The 21473-nt window shown below is 37.5% G+C and overlaps 1 protein-coding gene across 12 annotated transcripts in view; it reads left to right on the top strand.

Annotated features, from left to right (window-relative positions):
* The window catches only part of MAGI2 (membrane associated guanylate kinase, WW and PDZ domain containing 2), a 702519-nt gene that overhangs the window by 649561 nt on the left and 31485 nt on the right, over positions 1–21473 (top strand). For all 12 annotated transcript variants that reach the window (XM_039723674.1, XM_039723678.1, XM_039723676.1 and 9 more), the window contains 4 exons: positions 3518–3703; positions 7320–7494; positions 10125–10365; positions 11557–11700. In XM_039723674.1, the coding sequence (XP_039579608.1) occupies positions 3518–3703; positions 7320–7494; positions 10125–10365; positions 11557–11700 (746 nt within the window). The remainder of the gene's footprint in view (positions 1–3517; positions 3704–7319; positions 7495–10124; positions 10366–11556; positions 11701–21473) is intronic.

A 21473-nucleotide genomic window follows, 5' to 3' on the forward strand; every position in this document is an offset into this window, starting at 1 on the left:
GCAGAAACTGTTTTCTTCTTTGAAAGAAGCTGTTTCTCCTTTGAGCAGAATCTGTTTGCTTCTGAATTCCATGCTTACCTTCTCTGAATCTTTGTGAGTTCATTGCTGTGATTTTTGAGATGAGGACACTGAAATGATCAGCAGTACCAACACTTTAGGTGCACAGCTTTAACTAGCAATAGTTTGTTTCACTTGTTACTCTTTTATAACTATTAGTGTCATATTGACTGTTTTAATGAGTTTGTGTTTTTAGAGAAGTAGGCACACATTTCAAGGCCTCTTGAGTGATAAAAATTAATTTAGGGCTCATATCTGCTAAATCTTAGGCAGGGTTATTTTTCCTTACTTGCATCATCTTGCATTTCTTTTCATGAGATCCCGTCTGCCACTTCAAACAACCCACTCCCTACTGACAGTTTACAACTCTTGTTTTAGATGTGACCATTCTGAACAATAAAAATTCTCCGTTATGGAAATTCACAGTTCATTTCTACCTTTGCTCCTTGGCTTTTACCTAATTAGTACCCTATGAGAGTAGCTCCTTCTTATCCCTTCAAAGTATTTCACCACCAAAGACTCTTTCTAAAAACTGAAAGTTTTCTGACATATTTCAACATGGTTGGTTTTTTTGTGTGAACATACACATCAGATAATCTGCGTCCCTTAGAAAAATTCATGCTTATAAAAAAAAGCCCTAAATAAATCCTTCCTTCCCAAGGAAGCATTTGGGACCATGGAAGCCAGGATATTGTGGCTTAGGAGGGCTCTCAGGCAGAGTTCCACTGGGAAGAGAAGCAAAGACCAGAAACTCCTCAGGATAACATTACTGGGACAGAAGGAGCCAGGAGATAAACATCTCCTCATACTATCTAGAAATGTGCATGAACCAGTTTCTGCTGCTCAGCCATGAGCTCCTCTCGTAAATCCCTAGATCTGCACATAAAACCCTATACAGCATAACAGCGTAACTTTGAATCCAACAGAGATTCAGATTCCTTCTGCAAAATTTTCCCACATCCAACTTTGCAGCAAGATCAAATGGCAACATATGGCACCAATACGACCTGAGAAAAGGAGCATTAAGTCCTCAAATAGCAAAATGGAGTAGAAAAGGTACCTTGACAGACACAAGCTTTTATCTGATGGTCACCTATTGTTGATCCTTTCATAACACAACAGAATGAAGGGAGTTCAGGGATACCAAAACATTTAGAGCAGGTACCTTTATCAGGAAGCTGAGGACCATTAGGCTTAAAGGGAAGAAGAAAACAGCAAGTTCCTCCTCTTTCTCCCTCGCTTCCTTTGTCTCAGGATTTGGATCTGAGCTAGACTCTCGTGGCTCTCCCACCTCCAGCTTCAGTTTCAGCAGACATCTCAAACATGCAGACATCTGTTCTATTCACTTGTCAGGTACAAGAAGTCCAACAAAACAATTTTCTGCCAAATTAATAGGAGTTCCCACCCCCCACCCTCCTACATCCCTTACTACTGAAATGATGTCTCTACTTAAATATTTAGGCTAGCAAAAACTTCTTTAGGTTTAGAAATGGCAAGCATGGAAATTTTAGTTGTGGCATCTCTACCATATTTTTTCTTCTTTCTTACTACCAAAATTCTTACCTTTTTACATAAGACAGTCTCATTTTCAGATCTCCTCTAATATACAGTCAAGATGTAACAATTTCAGACAGATCTTTTATTACATATGCCAGAAACAGGAAGATTTTAGTATTAGTTTAGGTGATTCTTGCTGATGCTTTAAGAACAGATTTGATGAAAAAAGCTCTTTGTAAACATAAACTGTTTAAGGGTCAAGTTACTCTTTTATTTGTTTGCTCACTGATATGTATGTATGACAGTTATATATCTTCATTAAGGGCAAAATAAACACAATCTTTTGTAGAAAGTGTGGCTATACATATTTAGTATATTTTAAAACATAGAAATGTTTAGACATTGTGACATAAATTAGGTGCTTATTTCCTAAGCAACAATGCATTTCTGAAGTCCATTACTTGTGTCTGTGTTAGTAAAGTTATGTTTTACTATATAGTAAAGAAGTGGTAAAGAAGCACACAGTTTGATTATGGCTTGCACTTCACAGTACTCTCTTATATTTTCAGTGTTCCAAAAATTAATTTTTAACACTGTCAACAACACTTACATCCATACTAGAAACAAAAGTCATTTTGAGGTATGTCTATTGTGACTTTATAGCAGATGTGCAGTCTGTGTTAGTCACCAAAACCTTCAGTAAATGTTTATCAGGTGCTGAGAAATTTCTTCTGCAGGAATGTATTCTGAACACATCTCTTGTTAGAGCTTTGGTTTACATGAACATTGATAGTGTAGATATTTCCCAGAAAAAGTGTTTGGGAACACTTTTCTTTCGTTTTTCCAGGTTCTCTGTAGATAATTAAATGTTAAAGTTATATTATTTTTGCAAAATGGAACACACTGGTTTTAAACACCAATTTAAAGGTGGATAGTGAGGCTGAGCTGCTTTGTGCTGTTTTCCAGGACTGAAGTGTGGGACTGCAGAGGAATACTCAAACACCATTAGGATATGAATAGACTATATAGTCATTTAATTGTGATAAGCATATTTATGAGTAGTTGGGAGAAAGAAAAATAGCATGCTCTCTAGGGAGCCTAGAGAAAATAATCAACTACAGCATATGCATTTAGTTAAAAACCAGAAGATAATAGAGTAGAAACACTGGTCAAAAAATCAAGAACTATATTTAGAAAATTCAATGGAAAATGAGAGAAGAGACAGAACAAGAGCATGGATGGAGTAAACAGAAAGGTGAAGAACCACACAGAAGATCAAAAGGAGAAGCTTTGTTCTGTAATATTTTGAGAAGAGGGCTGAGATGTTTTGATATAGTGCATGTCTGTGTACTCATAGCTAACTGTCAATTAAATTCTATTCATTTCTTATTAATAGCTAATTAGAGAGCTGCACATCTCAATAAATCTTCACTATTATTTCTACTTATCAATAAACACATTTGAATGGAGGAGAACAATTCCATGTACCCTGGGAATTTTAAGTAAAAATTTTTAATATATAAAATAAATTATATTTTTGGTGCCTCTATTGCAACGTACAAATAAATAAATTCTGTAAAACAGGAGGTGGGAGACAATTTATGACTGCTACTTACTGTATAGATTTATCCCCTTTCCCTTTTTCAATGCCTTATTATTTTCCTGGTCTGCTTATTAGGTTGTTTCATGCCAGGTTTGCAAAATAGCTGAAATATAAACTCTGGACTTCATATGTATATGCCATGTGTATATATGCATCTGGATTCTGAATTTTTGTGAAAAATCACAATACTGTATTACTGCAAATGACATTGCATAAGAATTTATAATCTTATATGCTTTTATACATGCTGGTTTTTAATTCATATAGAACTTCCTTCTAAAATGAACTGATTTTCTGACATTTGTGAACATCACCACTTGTTTCAGCATATGTTAACTGTGTCCATTGTCTCTTGTCCAGCTGTACCCCATAAAATAGGGCGGATAATTGATGGAAGTCCTGCGGATCGCTGTGCAAAACTTAAAGTTGGAGACCGGATCTTAGCTGTGAATGGCCAGTCTATTATTAACATGCCTCATGCAGACATTGTGAAGCTAATTAAAGATGCAGGTCTCAGTGTAACTCTTCGCATCATTCCTCAGGAGGGTAAGTCAATGGCCCTTAAAGACAGGAAGAAAATTTTAAGTAGCCTCCAATTAGCTTAAATTATGTCACCACTTGAAAGAGCATCTTTTGTTCTCCTTCCTCCGCTGTAACGTGCAGCACACCAGAATTATGAGCTTAGAACTAGCTCAGATAGGACCTGAATTCTTGAAAAGGTTTCATGTTATGAAAGGGGTATTTAAAGCAAACCTGGAGAAACCTGACAGAGAGAGAGAAAGAGGATGTTAAGGTCTTTTGCAAGAATTGTCTTCTACATGGAAAAGCACTCTACAAGAAAGCCAAGTTTTGAGTTCTTTCCCTTATATCCTGCTATAAGCCAAGCCAAAGTTTGACAAAGTGATTCATAAGAGACTGCAATGGCTGTCACCAGGCGTGTTCAGCTACCAGCCACGTGTGACAAAAAGTGATGTGAAGGAAGAGTTCAGATTTGGCAGTTTCCTCCATCACTATCACATAGTGATACATCACTGTAAATGCACAAGGAATGAACTGAACCCTGAATTATCTCATTTCTAGGGTGAGGATAAAGGGATAGACTCATTATTCTGGTCATTGCTCCACATCTAATCAGTGAAGATCTTTTGATGCTGGTTCCTTGAGGTTTAGGATTGATTTCAGGGCTTTTTTTAGTTCAACAAAACTGCTGTGCTGCATTGCTACATGAATTGTACCACATTAATGAGACCATGTCTTTATATCTCAGTAACAAATGCCAGTAGAGCTGGGAATGACACACAGAAAGTAATGGAATTACTTAATGATCCATGGCCCAGTTAGATGACCTTCACCTTATGCTGTGCATCCAGCAAGGGGACAGGGAAATAGTCTGACACTGGTCACAGACTGCAACTGAGGGAACTCATCTACTTTGTTAAATGAATTCAGTGAAGGGGAAAACACAAACATACACAAATTTAGAATTCACATCAATTAGCACCCGTGTAATTACTGAAGGTCAGCTTTGCAGGCATCTAAAACAAGTGTGATACTTCATACAGTCCATGAAGTTTGTTTAAGCCTCTCTGGTATCCAGGTTAAATAACGTCATTAATAATTTAGTGTTAGAGAGGGATACATTAAATTAGAAAGAAAGCAGAGGTTCAGCTGAGTTGTAGTAATACAAGATGTTCTCAGGTGCTAGTGGTGAGAAATTATCTGTGCCAAGGCACAGCTTCCCTGTGTGACTGTGTGACACGGGACACCTCATTTGCCTTCTGATATTAGCTTCTCAGCTTAGAAAAATTGGTAAAAAATCTAATACCTCTGTTCTATACTTTCAGGTAAAAAATACCATATAAATGCAAAGCAGTTTTAGAAGCAGCTCATGATTCGACCAGTTCATCCATAGTTATGAGAGTAATGTGGAAATGAGGGACAACATTTCCAATCTTCCTCTCTAAAACTTGCAATACAAAAGACACTCACAGATGCAAAATGGGCAATTACAGCCTTAAGCATAGTAATTACACAGACAAGTATTGCTTATGCCTGCATGAGGAGTGTTTTAAGTGCAAATATACAAGCTTTTTTGACAATTAATCCTAAATTGAAAATATTTTCAATAAAGTAGCCAAAATTTTTGTAATAATTGTGAGCATAAATTAGATAAGTAGAGAATATGAACCCATAGGGAAAAACTCACACATTAAAAGTTTAAAAATAAACTACATAAAAATTAAAACTAGATTCAAATGTAAAACTAGGCAAGATCTGTATGATGTGTAGCTATTGCTGTTAGGGATGTTCAGCCATATGTGTGTCCATTTTATTTGTTTTGCTCCATGCCACACTGGTCTCACTCCTTCTGTTGCAAGCAGGAATAGAAAAAAATACATTTTCCTTTGCTGTTGATAATGCAGGAACTTCTGCAGTGCTCTGTCCTCCTATGGATGGAGTCTTTCTCATTTATGCATCCTAATAGGTAAATGGTGAATAGGACTGTGCTAGTATGTTGGAAGAAATATATTTGATATGAGCTCAGTACCAAATCTGTCTCCCCCCAAGTCCAGCAGGAAGCCTGAATGAAGATTTGCACCTTTTATTTATTGCAAAACATCAAAACCATATTTCCTAGTCCAATCTCTTTTTCTTTTTGAATTTTGTGGTTTTTGGAAAGAATGGTTCTGGTTTTCTGCACTGTTCCTATGTGGAATCTTAGTCGTTTGACATAATGCAGTGAAATAAAATATCGGTTTAAATGGTTAGTCAGAATTTATTGAGATTGGGTTTACTGTTTTACTGTTCATAGTCCACAAAAATTTAAGGACTGGAAACTCTTGATGAGCTCAAAGACAGCAGGAACTAAAGTGTTCCTAACACTAAACACCAGTGTTTTAGTTTTTGTGACAGGTCTATCATCCCAGTGGAGAAAGCAGTAAAATGTTCATTCTCTCAAATTAATTTTTTTTTTTCCTAAATGGAAAGCATTTCAAATATCTTGTAGCTGTGCTAAGGCACATGAAGGACAGGGTGGTGATTCAGGACAACCAGCACAGCTTTACCAAGAGTAAGTCCTGCCTGACCCACCTAGTGGCCTTCTATGGGGTAACTACATCAGTGGACAACAATGGACAAGGGAGGAGCTATAGATCTCACCTATGTGGACCTCTGCAAGGCCTTTGACATGGTACCCCACGGCATCTTTCTCTAAACTGGAGAGAGAGGAATTTGATGAGGGGACTGTTCAATGGATGAGCAGCTTGAGGGAGGGGATTATGGCCCTCCACTCTTATGAGACCTGACCTGGAGTTCTGAATGCAGCTGTGGGGTCCTCTGGACTTGTTGGAAGCAGTCCAAAGGAGGTCATGAAGATGATCAGAGGGTTGGAGCATCTCTCCTCTGAGGAGAGGCTGAGGGAATTGATGTTGTGCAGCCTGGAGAAGACAAGACTCCAAGGAGACCTTATTCTGACCTTGCAGTACTCAAAGGGGGCTTATTAGAAATATGGGCATAGACTTTTTAACGGGGCCTGTTGTGATAGAACAAGTGATCTTACAGCTTTGAAGTAAAAAGGGATAGATTCAGACAGATATAAAAAAGTTGGGTTTTGGGTTTTTTTGGTGTTTTTTTTATGAGGGTAATGAAACACTGGAATAAGTTGCCCAGAGAGGTGGTAGATGCCCCATCCTGGCATTCCTGTCAAAATTCAAGGCCAGGTTGGACAGGGCTCTGAGCACCTTGGTCTTGTTGAAGATGTCCCTGTTCATTGCAGGGGGGTTGAACTAAACAATCTTTAAGTGTCATCCCAAGCTTTTCTGTGACTCTATGATTTTATCATTCCATCATTCTATGATCAGTAATTCTATGCTTTAAAAGAATATGTGAAACATGGAAGCAATTTCCCTTGTTCAATTGTGTTTTAAATAATGACAGTGTCAACCAGAATTATAGAGTCACCAAGATTTCAGATCCCAGACTATCAAAAGGAGACCATTAGGTTCAAATGTCTTAAAATCTAATTATAACCTGAGAGAGTAAAAGCGACAAAGCATAAATTCGCAGACGTAGCGTGTGACCAAAAATTATTATTGTGTACCTTTGCCCTTTATTAAATGCTGCACTGTGACAGGTCTTTAATCTCCATTTGCCCACTATGCAGAGCTGAACAGCCCAGCCTCGGCGCCCAGCTCGGAGAAGCAGAGCCCCTTGGCCCAGCAGCACAGCCCCATGGCCCAGCAGAGTCCCCTGGCGCAGCAGAGCCCGGTCGCCCAGCACAGCCCCGTGGCCCAGCCTCCACCTCCACAGCCCCTGCAGCCACAGGGACACGAGAACAGGTCTTGCATTTTCTCATGGTCTTCTGTTTTGTTTTTTTTTTTTTTTTGCCCCTTGCGTGTTAGTCTGGAATGAGGAGGATATTTTTGTGGTGGGTTTAATTTCTGGGGTATCATTTACCAGCCAATTTCTCATGTGTAATTTATGCGTATACATTAGCAAATTTATCTATAATGGAAATCAAATGGTAGGGGGACAGAAATTTTGTGGCCAGCTGTATTAAATGCTGTTTATATAAAAAGCACACACAGGCTGTGGGATGATACAAGTTTCTGTGACCTCCAATCAACACTATTTAGTCTTTGTATTGTTTTTTAGCATGTTAAACAAGGCTGATTACACTGACTGTCTTTATGCTAATCTTCTGTAACCAACACATATCATCAAGATCCTCTTCCCCAAATGATGCTAGCTACAGGATTGTAACTCTTCTCTTTTGAAAATACTTGAGTTCACTTGTGATTCAGACACTGCACCCTCTAATTCTCCTTGCTTAACAGATGTAGTACTTTCACTTGCCTAGAATTATTTTCTTGCAATTAGTCATACTAGGAAAATTACTTTGCCTCATATTTCATTGAGTACTTTCTCCACAAGTGATCACCTCCTAGAAGATATATGTTTCTGACAAAATTCAATATGACGTTTTCACAAAAGTCATTTTGTGCTATTGGAAGTCACTATTAAATATCTGTTAAATTGGGAATTTTCAGATGGGAGCAGCAAATTAATTAAAGCTCCAGAAAGAAATTCTGTAATAATTTTACTGAAAAGTGTAAGATCTAATTGCTCATGTCACCATTTACATATTCAACAAAAATTACAGTGCCTCCATCTGTGAATAAAAACCATCTTCTGATATGCAGCTGTGGCCATATTTTGGGAACCTGCCTAAAGATGAGTCTTATTTCAGAAAAAGGTCAACTCTTGCTAGTTCATGCAGTATTATTTTTCACTAGATTTCATAAGCTAGATTACAGCTTGTTTGTAAAGCCACATATATTGTTTCTTTACCAAAATAAGATTTTAAAACTCTTAGGAATATTAACTAGGATTTTTTTACTTCCAATATTGAGGCTCAGTGTCACAGGAAGCTTCATTGTAATTTTGTCCTCTATCTTCTTTTTACAGGATCATAATACTGAGTAAAGAAAGTAAGATGCTTGCATGTATGCATGCAGGTCTTACTAATAGTAGCATCAATCTATTTTAATCTTCTCAGAAAAGTCAAAGGGAAATAGTTCTGATTTTTTTGTGTCTGGTTAGACATTGAGATTATTAAAAATATTGTGTAGGAAGATTAGCCATAATTTCGCTGTAACTACATCAATAAATTAATGAAATTTTGAAACATATCAGACAATTTGAAACATTTAGATTCAGCTTACCTTTTTATATATAAACCAACATAATCAAAAACAACACTGTCATTTTTTAGAGTGTAATTTTTGTAATCAATAGGTACATTTCAAAATCTCTTTCAAAGTCTGTATGTGTCCATGAACAGACATGGTCACTTGGTTGACTGAAAACTTCCAGTCCATTATTAAAGCAGGATTTGAAATGTCTATTTCCTGTAAAGGAAAGAAATATTTCCTTTGGCACCTAGGGAAGAGTGTAAGAACATCCACTCTGTCAACATTTTTGTTAAAATATAACCTAAACCACTATTACAGAATAACCTTGCTAAAAGTCTTCAGGACTTTCTTTGTGCCTCTTTTGCACACCACATGGCTGAGGTGGGGAAGTTTGCCATAAGGAATGTTCTTTACTTCACCCTGAATTGCCATTATGTGCTGATTTCCATGTGCTAAGGAAAATTCCCATCTGAATAAAGTAAATAACTAGGCACTGTATCCCAGAAAGTCACATTTTCTTTCAAATTTTAGGACCCATCTCCCTGTAACCCTTTACCAGCTAAAGCAATATTTTACTTGTTATTAATTCCTCATAACCAATTTTATTTTCTTTTCACCTTGTGTTATTTCTGTGCATACCTACTGACATGAATTTACTGACATAGCTTTTAGCCAGGTAGCATCATAGGGAGTGTATAATAAAAATAATACACGCTGTATTAACAGATGCTACATCAAAGAATGCCTTTCATTAAAAAGGTAACAGCTAAAACAAAGAATTTATCCTTTTTTAACCTTAAGAAGCTCACAATAATATTTTATGTCAATGAAAGGGGATATACACTGGGCTGATATTCCACTTATTCTATAGAAATATTAATTTTGTAAAAAAACACTTTATAAACCCAGTGAATTATTTTGTAGTGAGTGTAATGGGTGTTTTCACATGCAGTTTCCTCCTCAAAATAGGCAAAGTGGGAATCAAGATGCTTCTTCTGTTCCTGTCCCTTTCAGCCTAATCCTGATCTCACTGATACAAGCTGGAAAGTCGCACGGTATGACCTGAGGGAAAATTGCTTCTGCCCATGTTTCAAAAGCGCTCAGTGTTTTTAGTCAGGCTCAAAAGCCTCGACTATTTCCCCCTGAGAGTTCTGCTTCTCTGTGAAATTCTGTTCCACACAATTTTGCAGCCAGGGAGCTGGCTTTCCCTCCATGCGATGCGTATTCCCAATGGCCTGCCGCTCTCTGAAACCGAGCCATTGTGCCTTCCTCAGCTACAGGTCAGAAGTAAAGGCCAGGCAGGACGTGAAGCCTGACATCCGGCAGCCCCCGTTCTCGGACTACAGGCAATCCTCCACGGACTACCGGCAGCCCCCGCTGGACTACCGGCATCCCCCGGTGATGGATTACCAGCAGCCGCCGCCGCTGGACTACAGGCAGCCCCCGCTGATGGACTACAGGCAGCACTCCCCCGACACCAGGCAGTACCCCCTGTCCGAGTACAGGCAGCCCCAGGTACACCCAGCAGGCTGCAGGGTCTGTAGGGACAGCTCTGAGGTGCTGGTAAGGAAGATGCCACCACGGAAGGAAAAGTCGCATTAAAGGGTTTTACTCTGAGTTACTACTTCTCTGCAGAGGAAATTACTTCCAAACTGTTAAGATTAATGTGTGTGATCTATAAATTTACATTAAACTTATAATTGCATGACTATAATGTTAAATAAATGCCATTTTTAAGGTACTGGAGAGTTGGAATAAAAATTCTAACATAAAAAGCTTTTTCATCAGCAGAGGAATCTTTTCATTCTTGGCACATATTCATTCATCAGACAGTGGGTGTTCTTAGGTCAGACTGCATTCCTACAGCATTCTTGAAAATTAAGATTTTATCTAATCTGCATAAATAAATAAAGGAATTAAAATCCTGACTGATAAAATTAAATTTCTGTTGGTAATAGTCTGGATGAGTAGAAACTAGCCCATGCAACTAGTTTCTTTGACATCAAGCATGATCTGACAAATTCAAAGAGATCATGAGTTAGATGAATAGTTATGGTACCTTGGACAAGACTCCTCTGATGACAGATATTTACTGACAGTTTTGAAGGCTGAGGATTTCGCTGAAAGTTCAGATTTTAAAAAAGACCTTCCTTTCTCCTTGCATAAAGTCAGGAAAAAGAGAGGTCAAAAAGTATTAAACAGGAGACTGCAAACGTCTGGACAATATATGCTAGAACCGTGTTTAAGTGGTTTGCATGTCCATATTTCCAAAACCAAACATGTAAACCATATCAAGAAAAACACTGAAATTCCTAAATGGGATCCAGAGAACCCTATGAAAATATTTTGCATTTCAGTATCCAAATACAAATCTCTATCCTCATGTGCATACCTTATAAGATACTTCTTAGCATCTACAGAGATGCTTTGGTTGGCTTTTTCCCAGCATCTCCAGTTTAATTCTCTAATCAGCAGACACATCCCAAGCTTGCTCTATTTTTTCTCCTGCTCCCATGGACCTTGCACTCTTGGCTGACAATACATCAGAAGCTACATTGCAATTTCCCTCCCAGACCCCTCTATGGACCTTTGCTTATATCAACTGGATAAATACATTTTTGAAGAGATCAATTTTAAAGTTTTCTTGAATGGATACCAAAATACCCATATAGTTAATTGTCTTTCATTTTGTATTTGTCTGTACAGGACTTTGATTATTTCACTGTTGATTTGGAGAAAGGAGCCAAAGGATTTGGGTTTAGTATTCGAGGAGGAAGGGAGTACAAAATGGATTTGTATGTGTTGAGGTTAGCAGAAGATGGACCAGCAGTAAGAAATGGAAGGATGAGGGTGAGTAAAATGATTTGTGACATTTTTTTTCGACATTTACAGATATGTTTGGTGATGGAGTCAAAGAGAAAGTGCTTTTTTTACCTCTGATTAGGTTTTAAAAAATAATGCCAAATACCTCTTAAAAAGTATGCTCATTCTGCTGGAGTTCAAGAAATTTGTTGATACATATAGTAGATTCCTGCAGTTTCTTCACAAATAAATGTATTACTGACTGATAATACCTTTTACCATGTTATAAATTTTTGCTATTATTATTTTCACTCTTATCTAAGCAACTTAAAAATTTCAAAGTTTGGTGTTTCTTAGATAATAATAACATAATTAACATTTGGATCTCTAACCACAAAAGCTAAGTGATCACTATATGATCACTTATAGGTAATAATGACAAGTATTAGATAACTATGAAACCTAAGACCTCATCTGTGTTGTTTTACTAATTTAAGCAAATTGCCTTTGTATTGTTTGCTAAATTTGTTTATTGATCTTAATCTTGTTTGTAGAGATCATGATTTAAAAAAAAAAGAAGCACACGGTCAATATAGGGAAAAAAACCTAATTTAAAATAGAGTTATTTAATATGTCCAGTTGTGTAAAAACAAGGTATGTGATTTTAAAAAAAAAAAGAAGCACACAGTCAATATAGGGAAAAAACCTAATTTAAAATAGAGTTATTTAATATGTCCAGTTGTGTAAAAACAAGGTATAATTTCATCCATGCCTGCTGATACTTTGCAGAATTGTCAGTACACAAAAGGGAAAAGGAAAGAACATAGGCAAGACTACCAAGAGTCAACATAAAAAGTTGTTTGTGTATCTAATTAGTGCAGTCATGTTCAACCAATATTTAATTTCAGAGATGGGCAATGAAAATTGTGTTCTGTATAGTGGTAAGAACAGATTTTACAAATGTCATGGTTGTTACACTTACTGTTTCACAGTCTAAACAACCTGATCAAATTTGATGTCTTACTGAAAGAGCACGGTCTTTCTGGGTATAGCTCAGGAGTTTTGCTGTGCTTCAAATGACTCTTACCATGTCCACGTGGTAGAATTGCAAAACTCAGCAAGTCCTCAGCTGGCTGATGGAGTGCAAGACCCTGGCTCTGGCAGCAGCAGCAAAAGCAGTCCCTGTGTCAGGAAAGCCAGTGGGGCAGTCAGGCAGGAAACTGGTAATGGAGATATACTCCCACTGCATTTTTTGTGAGAAATACAGGTGATTTCGTACTGCAGATGGAACTTGAGCTTCGGAATATCTTCTCTGCTGTTCATTCTTTATTTTGGTGTTATCACTGTCAGTTGCTCTTAATGAAAAGCCAGATGCAAGGTGTACATTGGTAGCTATAATGTGATTAAAGACAGAGAAAAAGCTGTGCTTTTAACAACTTCTGGAATCACATGTTTGGAAACATATGGCTAAGAATACAGAAAAAATAGAAGAACACCATTGAAGAGGGCTCATTTCTAATAATAACTTGTATTAGGTAGATAATGAGCATTAAAATCTGTGCATCATTTAAACAAACTAGTACTAAGGGATGAAGTTAAGACTATTGACTTTGTGAATAGCCAAAATATAGAAAGTATTTAACATAAATATGGGCTGTGTTTTTTTCAATTACATTAGGAAAAATTCTGTAGGCTTTAAAGAATACTGTTAATATATATATATATATATATATATATATATCTAAGCATTCTTGGTTGGTGGTGAAGAGAGGTTGCAAGCTTTTATAGTCTCTCTGTATGCCATGTTCTTTTTTTAATCCCATCTTTCAGTAGTATATTCATCTCTAAAACCATATATATATATATATATATATATACTGTTTCTAAAATATCTTGGTTTAAAGCTTTTTCATTTTAGTGGCCACAACATATAGCCTAATATAATAAGTGTTATTCTGATCAGATAGCTTTAATTGGGTTTTTTCCTCCTTTTTAAAAGCATCATTCTTTGGAAGCAGTTCTACCATGCATCTTTGTCACTGAGTCTTCTCTTTTATTCTCCTGCCTCACAGACATTTTAACCTGACAAATGGGTTTGGAACATGAAAGATTCTTACATTCAGTGACCTGTGACTGATGGACAGCAGAAGCTCAAGAAACAGTTTCAAAACAAAAATAGAAAAAAATAGAAGCAAGCAAAAATAGTTGAAAAAAATACATTACAAAGGAAGATGGGCAAAGGAAGCAGAGTTCTGTACCCACATCTCCTTTCCTAGGTTTATATCAGCTGTTAACAATGCAGGTTCATTCACACTTCTTGGCTAGTGGTTGCATCTCTGTGTTTCACAGGTGCATCTCTACAGCAAAACATGCAAAAATCAGGGCAGTGCTTCTTGCTTTGGATACCATTGTCCTCAAAGACACATTTCTCTGATCCTGGGCTTTCAGCACTGAGGGTAGCAAACCATGCTTTTGTGAAGGATCTTACCAGAACACTTCCCAGCTAAGAGTCATTCTGACAACCTGCTTGTCTCCATTATTGTTTTCCTTGCTTTTTCCTCGTTCTTGAATAGCCTTCTTTAATTTAACTAAAGCTCTACAGAGAAATGTTGAAGCAGATAGCACAAGGTGCAGGTCATGCTTATAAAAAGAAATAACACACACAACTCCAGCCCTATTCCTGCTCATGAGACCAAGAAAATAAAAATAAAACCAGATAGGTTGTTGTAAAAAATAGATCATATAATGAAACATGTTACCTGTAGGGCACTTATATGTAATAAGCAAACATATTCCACAAATAACATTTTGTTTTAAATCTACATATAGCCAGCAAAACCCCTGATAGAGACTCAGTCATATTGATACAAAGCTCCCTATTTTACAGAAATAAATAAAATAATTACCTTTAAGTAATTGACCTGAAGCTATACTAGTGGTTTTATAAAATTGTATAACTGAAGAAATGAAATCTAAAACTGAAAACAGCTCTGGCTGGGGAAGTCAAAGTCTGTATGTTTACTCTATTAGTGGGCACTGCGAAACCACAGTGTTGGAATGAGTCCCAACAGCTGTATTCCACTTGGACATGTGTTTAAAAAAATCTGAGAGTCCAGCACCACACATTCAAAAGATTCTAAGGTCTAAATACATGTAAAAGTGTTAGGCATTACAGATGCAGAGGATATTAGAGTAAAACCTATGATTATAGGAAAACAGATGTAAATAAAGAACTGGAATGGAGCTATCTTTTGTAAAAGAAAAAAAAGTAGATCCATTACTGAGGAAGATAAGCATGGAAGGAGATATGCCAATAAGAGCAAACAGAAATTGAACAAAAAAGCAATGATAAAACAAGATGAAGAAAGTGACATCAAAATCAGGACATCTTTATGAAAATTTCAGTTTGATCTTTAGGCTTTTATGAACTTTGGTGAGAGTTGTGAGCAGACAGAGAACAGACTCACTGAACAAGCCCAAGAAGAGATGATCTTCCGCTGGCCCTGCCAAAACTGTCTGGATTTGTAAATATTGATGTAAGAAGGAAAAAGACTTTATGAAGTTCATTATCACATCACCATTTCCAGTCATAATGGAATTATTATTCTGGTCTCCCTTCCTATTGGGGATGGCATGGTAGGCACGTTGTTTTTTTATTGGAAACAAATTCTCCAAGGAATACCCCATTTTAGGATTACAAGAGCTAAAATAGTCTTTAATTGCACTTCATAACAGATGAAGCTTTCTACTTTGATTTTCTGCGGAATTGTTCTGGGAACTGGAAAGGTGGAAGAGCACCGAGTTGGTGTCATACAGAGTTCATCAGTTTTCCAATCCTATTGCTCTTTGACTCAGGAGTCCCTTTCTGCCAGCCTAGATAGACACAGCATTAAGTCATGAGGTTCAACAAATTATTCCCTTAAAAGCAGGTTTAAACTTCCATGGTCTACTTTCATGCCATCATCACATGCACTGAGACTTCTGTTTGAGCCCACAGACTCTGCAGAAAGCCCAAGCATACATCTTAGTTTAACCTGGATTCATTTATCACTAGACATGGGAAGGAAATGCCCATCAAAGGACCCAGAGGTCTATAGGAAACTGATTCTTTCTGCACACGTGGTTGTTAAACTATTCTCAACCAGTGTTGGAAACCCACAACCATAAGTGCAGCTTTATATAAAATCATGTGTCAGATCATACACCACAATTAACTGTGGCAATTTAAATTTACTGCAATTTACGGATAAGATATATGGCAGCTCCTCACAGGAGACTGCTGTAAGAGAGAACTTCATCACTATACTTGAACCAAATACTGATGGTGTATTTTATATAGATATATAAATGTATGTAAATACTGACTTAATTCTGTCAGCTGAGCAGAGAGCAAGCTACAATGGCGAATTCTGAAAAACCTATCAATTTCTGTGCTCCTTCAGACAAGAATGTATTAAAATAACCATGAAAAAAGTTTGCAGAGCTATTAGTGCCTTTGTTATCTTTTCCCAGACTGGCAGAGGTGTCAGCACATGAGGATTCCATTTCCATTCCATCAAGCAATCCTAACATCAGGGAAAACCACTGAAAGTAGTTGGTGATGGCAATATTAAGAATAAAGCTGCAAGGCCCAGTCCCAGAGTAGGGCAAGAACCTGGCACACACACTGCCAGTGACAGTCATATTGAGTTGAATCTGTCAGCACAGACAAGGGACATAACACAGACAATGCAGAGTACAGTCTCCACAGCCTTTGAAGATTCAGACACTACTGGAAACAATTTTACAGGTCTATTTAGATAAGGCTCATGCTAACTTATATTTTATTCTTGCCTCATGCTGAGGACAATGATTGGCAGAGCTCTGCTTGCAGATCTCCATCCCTTCCTGTCTTAGAAGGAAGTGGTGAGTTCCTTGCTGCTCTCAGGGGGATTGCTAAGCATGGTGGTAGTGTTTGCTAGATGTGAGACAGGATCAACAGGTCTCCCATTGCCTTGAATGGTATCTCCAGCAGCCAGCATGTTTATTGAAACCAGTGTCAAACAAAGAGCCTGTGGCTGAGGGCTGCAAAGGTACAGAATAACATTAAATTCTTGAAGAATGAGGGTGAAATGTGCTTTTTTATAAACAGTGTACATCTGTGTCATTTTGTCACTTTGTGAGCTACATCCTTTTTTTACATCTTCCACAAAAGCCATACATTTCATCTCTGACATCTCTAGTTTCATTGTCTTGTCAACTCATTTTTCTCAGCCCGCATGCACCATTTAGCCCTATCTCCAGCTTCCTCATATCTCCTTATGCTACATTATTTTTCTCATTTTATTGCATATTTTTCTTATATTTTGACAGGACAGACATCTGAAATCCAGGCACAGCAGAATTCTGTATCTTTCATGCTCTGCAGTTCTGCTTTGACTCTTCAGTCTTTTTTCCTGTTTGTTGCATTTCTGTGGTTTTCATCACTCTTTTTTGTTTCAGTTGTACACAGCTGGAGATAAAACCAGGCACAATGGACAGTAGGCTCCTATAGTGTCAATTGTGAGCTTCTGTGTTGTTGCATAAGAGTCTGTGTGGCCTTGCTTGGTTGTTCCAGCTTGCTGAGTGATCCATTGCAATGATGCTCACACCAGTGACTAATGTATGCTCTGGTCAGGTTCATGGCATTCTGCAAACCAGCACAGTTTCTGTATTTAATAATTTCCCATAATAATAAAGTTCACACCAACCTCATTTGTGGTTATTCAGAAACCTTCATCCACCCACACCAAGGATTATTCCCAGCAGAAGGGGAGAGTTGGTATACAAGAGCCAAGGATCAAAAAAGACAGACAGAAAGAGGGAGTCCGTCTTGTTTGGAAGGAAACAGAACTAAAGTTTCAAATCATGGAGTATAAAAATATTAAATTTAAAACTGCTCTCAAAACCCATGTATGAGTATTCAGCAACATTCAAAACTATCATTTTTCTCTTTGTTTGCAAAAGAATTACAGAGCTCCTATTAAATTCATAATCTGATATTAAAGCCCTCTCTTGAGCCATAAGAGAAATGACTTTAAGTCCCCTTTGAAAAGTCTGGAGTCCAGGCTTCTGAACAGTAGTGTAGCATATAATAGTTGGCTATAGCTAACTATGTCTCACAGAATAAATTTGTTACCATTAAGACTCTTCAGGTTTCTCAAAGGAGCAGGTGGTATGTAGGCATCTGGGCTCTCTCAATGCTGTAGAACTGTGGAGTTTAACAAGGTAACACAAACCTGTCTCCCTGCAATATGACATTTCCAAATGTCTCAAGTCTGGGCACCCTGAAATCACTTAAATTGTTCTGGGTTCAGTGAATAGATAATCAGAGATGAGTTAATTAGGACTCTACAGTGCTTGGAAAGTCTTTAATACCATGCAAATCACAAGTCTTTCTCGTTTCATCGTGGTGTTTTTTCCATGTCACATTTCATCATTCCTGAATGTTGCATACATTTAGCTTGGTATTCATCTAGTCACTTAATCACTATATCCCTTTTTTGCAGCCCTTGATTTTTAGGTTCTTAGTAGCTCAGTCATCTGTTTCCACCAAATAAGGAATTGATGGAATACCCTTTCTGAAGCTTGGATGTAATATAACTTCCATAGATACTTTTAATAAGTCCATATTAACATGTACAAAATATCCTCTTTCTTTTTTAAAATTATTTTTCAGTTGTTGTCTTGCATCTCAGAGATGACAAAATCCAACAGAAATGCTGGACTACCACGTACCATTTTTTTAGATACCTAGTGCACAACCAAATTTTGTACCAGAAACCACATACAGTTCCTGTAGTTTCATACACAGGAACCTTCTAACATTTATGATTCTGGTCTCCATACATTATTGTTGTATTTCTTCAGTCCATCCAGAATGAAGTCTTTGCAGGGTTATCTTAGCTGTTTGTAGTCCTGTTCCTAAATGAATATGGAAAATAGGAAAATATGAAAAGCACTGGTCATCAACAGGACTGATTGTTTTCTGTCAGTGACCATCAAATCTAATCAAATCTTAAAAGGAAGAATGAACAATTTCTTACTCTACAGTAAATGGAAGTCCTTGAAATCACTTTGCCATGCAGACACCACGATCTGCACTGACTTCTCACTTGTGTAGAGCCTCTCTGAGATTTCTTGTTAATGAAGAGCAGAGCATCCATTTGGGATGCTCCATCAGTGATTGGCCCCACATTAAAGGATGATTTCCTACAGTCTGCAGTGGAAAACAACTAAGGTTGCAATCAATAAGTACAGTTAGCAAGAAGTAGCTCAGCTCAGCTTGAAAATGATTAGAGCAAAAAGCATTAAAAATAGAGAGAAACAATTGTCACACAGTAGAGAGCGTAGGTGACAGAGACACATTTCTTTATCCAGTCAAGAAAGCTGCAGCAAGGAAACAGGAAGAATGAAGGAATAGCTTGATCAGTCATGAATTTTTATAAACATTTAAGGCAATCCCAGCATCCAAAAATGAATGAAGCATTTACCAGTGTAATCTTTAATTTCTGATATAGCGTAATTTTGAATTCTATTTTATATTGAAAAGAAAGAACAAGACTGACCGCTCAGTGACTCATGAAAATCCTCATGTTCTCCAGGTCCTAAAAATCAGTGAAGTCTTATGTTCAGAATATTGGAGGAAAGTGAATATAGCTGCTGGGGAGCCTCTTTGCAAGTTTACTCTAATCACAGCAAGCACAAAGGTGGGAAGAGAAGTGATGGGTCATAAGAGCCAGAAAGGTCTTCTCACATGGTGTGCTGCACAGTAGGGACTCAGATGCTGAACCCTTGATGTGACTGAGGGCTTGAGAAGGCTGTGAGAAACCCCACTAAAAAGTCACTAATATTTGGAATAATCCCACATAGCAGGGGGAGAAAAACACTCCAGGAACATACAGAGTTCCTCCAGCAGCAGCTTGACTAAGGTTTTGTGCACACATCTGGAAGACAATTGCCCACAGAGTGATTCATGCCAGTTAAGCAGCCCATCTTTTCTACATAAGTAGCACTTACTCTCAAAACCTGCAGCATACCTGGCTTACTTTATGCAGTAATATAAATCTTACCTTCATAATAAGCATTCAGTGAATGTCAACACTGTCATTTCAATGGAACAAAAAGACAAAGATATTCTTAGTCCCATCCATTTATTCTGTGATTTGTGATCCATCGGAACAGTACAGGAAGATGTTAGCTATGCTTTCCCACTGAACTGTGTGTCCCTTTGGGGTAATCTAACTCACACTCCAATTCCCTACTACATACATCACTGTCCAACCTCACTTGTGGAGAGGCTAGGTGTGATTGATCTGAACTCAGAGAATTCAGCTGGGATACTCAAACATATGAGCTGGATGCCAGCCTGTGGCAAGAGGAGCTCAATGCTGGGTTAGTGTAATTGGCAGAACTCAAGGAAGAATATATTGACATGCAGACATAAAGCTGATCAAAATTCTACCGTCTGCACAACAAAGAAATGCAAACTGAGGCCCTCGGGGATCCTGAATATATTTTGACATTATAAAAGCTTAATAAATCAAGAGTGAATTAACTGTATGTGAACTATTATTCAGCATTTCTCCAAAAATCTATAGGTATTTTTAAGAATTTGTTTGCAGAAAGGTAAGGATAAGGAATATTCCTCTCACACACTTAATTAAAATCCTTCTTAGAAAAATGTATCCAGTTTGGCACATTCAAAACATCCTTCTAACTCTATGCCTAGTAGGAAAATCTTTCAAGCCATCTGTGAAAAAAAAAAAAAGTTAATAATCGTGATAAAAATAGTTAAATATTAAATTCTAAGGCTGAAATATTTAGTTAGCAGACAGGCATCTTATTTAAATCTGGGGTTTATGGAATATTTATGAAGGTTTTCAGGGCTAAAAAATTAATTAACCCTAACTTAAAAATTAAGAATCAATTGTTAGAAAACAAATGAGCACACCACATGATGCCACTCTGTTAATTAAATCAATTTGTCCAGCAACAGGAGTGACATAGGCATTGACTTCTCTTCTGTGTTTTCCCAAGTCACGACAAGTGGAAACAGGGAGAGGTCATCTCTAAAGGTAAAAGGATAGACATGAGGCTCATTTCTATGGCCCACCAGCTTAGCATCCTCATTCCAACAAGAACAAGTAAAGGATGCTTAGAAAAGGAATGTAGGACAAGTATGAAATGACTCTTCACTGCATATAACATCCAAGACCCTGGTAGTCAGAAGTTTATATATATTTCTATGCTAGGACTTAGTGTTAGGACTATTTTTAACCACTTATTTTAATGTGCTCATGCTTTTGACATTCCAGATATAATGTGTCGATGGTTCCAAGTCAAAATGTCTTCATTGTTTGGAAAAAAACTCCTTTTTTGTTTGTGGTTACCATATAATAAACGTACTTCTCCATTCTGCATATCATTCTTTATTCTATTGATCTATATCATGTACTGAACCTTACCAGTCTATTTCACCTCAAAAGGGAGCTGGTCTTTACCCCTGACCAGCCACACTGGCCTCCTCCAAGCCATTTCTCAATGTATCACATTCATTTGGGGGTGCAAGTTCCAGAAAAATTTGCAGTTTTCAGGATATTGGTGCTCCTAAATGACACAGCGATGGCTTCTCCTTTATTCTCTAGTTTCCCTCTAACAGCTGGTATTCTGTTTGGGTTTTTGGCTGTGCTGACATTTTCAGCTTAGTGAGCTAAGCACAAGGACAGCAGGATCTGTGTTTTCAGTGGTGATGGCTGATATAGAGTGATAGAGTATATAGTTTTACACATGTACAATACTTG

This window comes from Passer montanus, unplaced genomic scaffold (assembly GCF_014805655.1).
Source record: "Passer montanus isolate IOZ18808 unplaced genomic scaffold, ASM1480565v1 scaffold50, whole genome shotgun sequence".
NCBI lineage: Eukaryota > Metazoa > Chordata > Aves > Passeriformes > Passeridae > Passer > Passer montanus.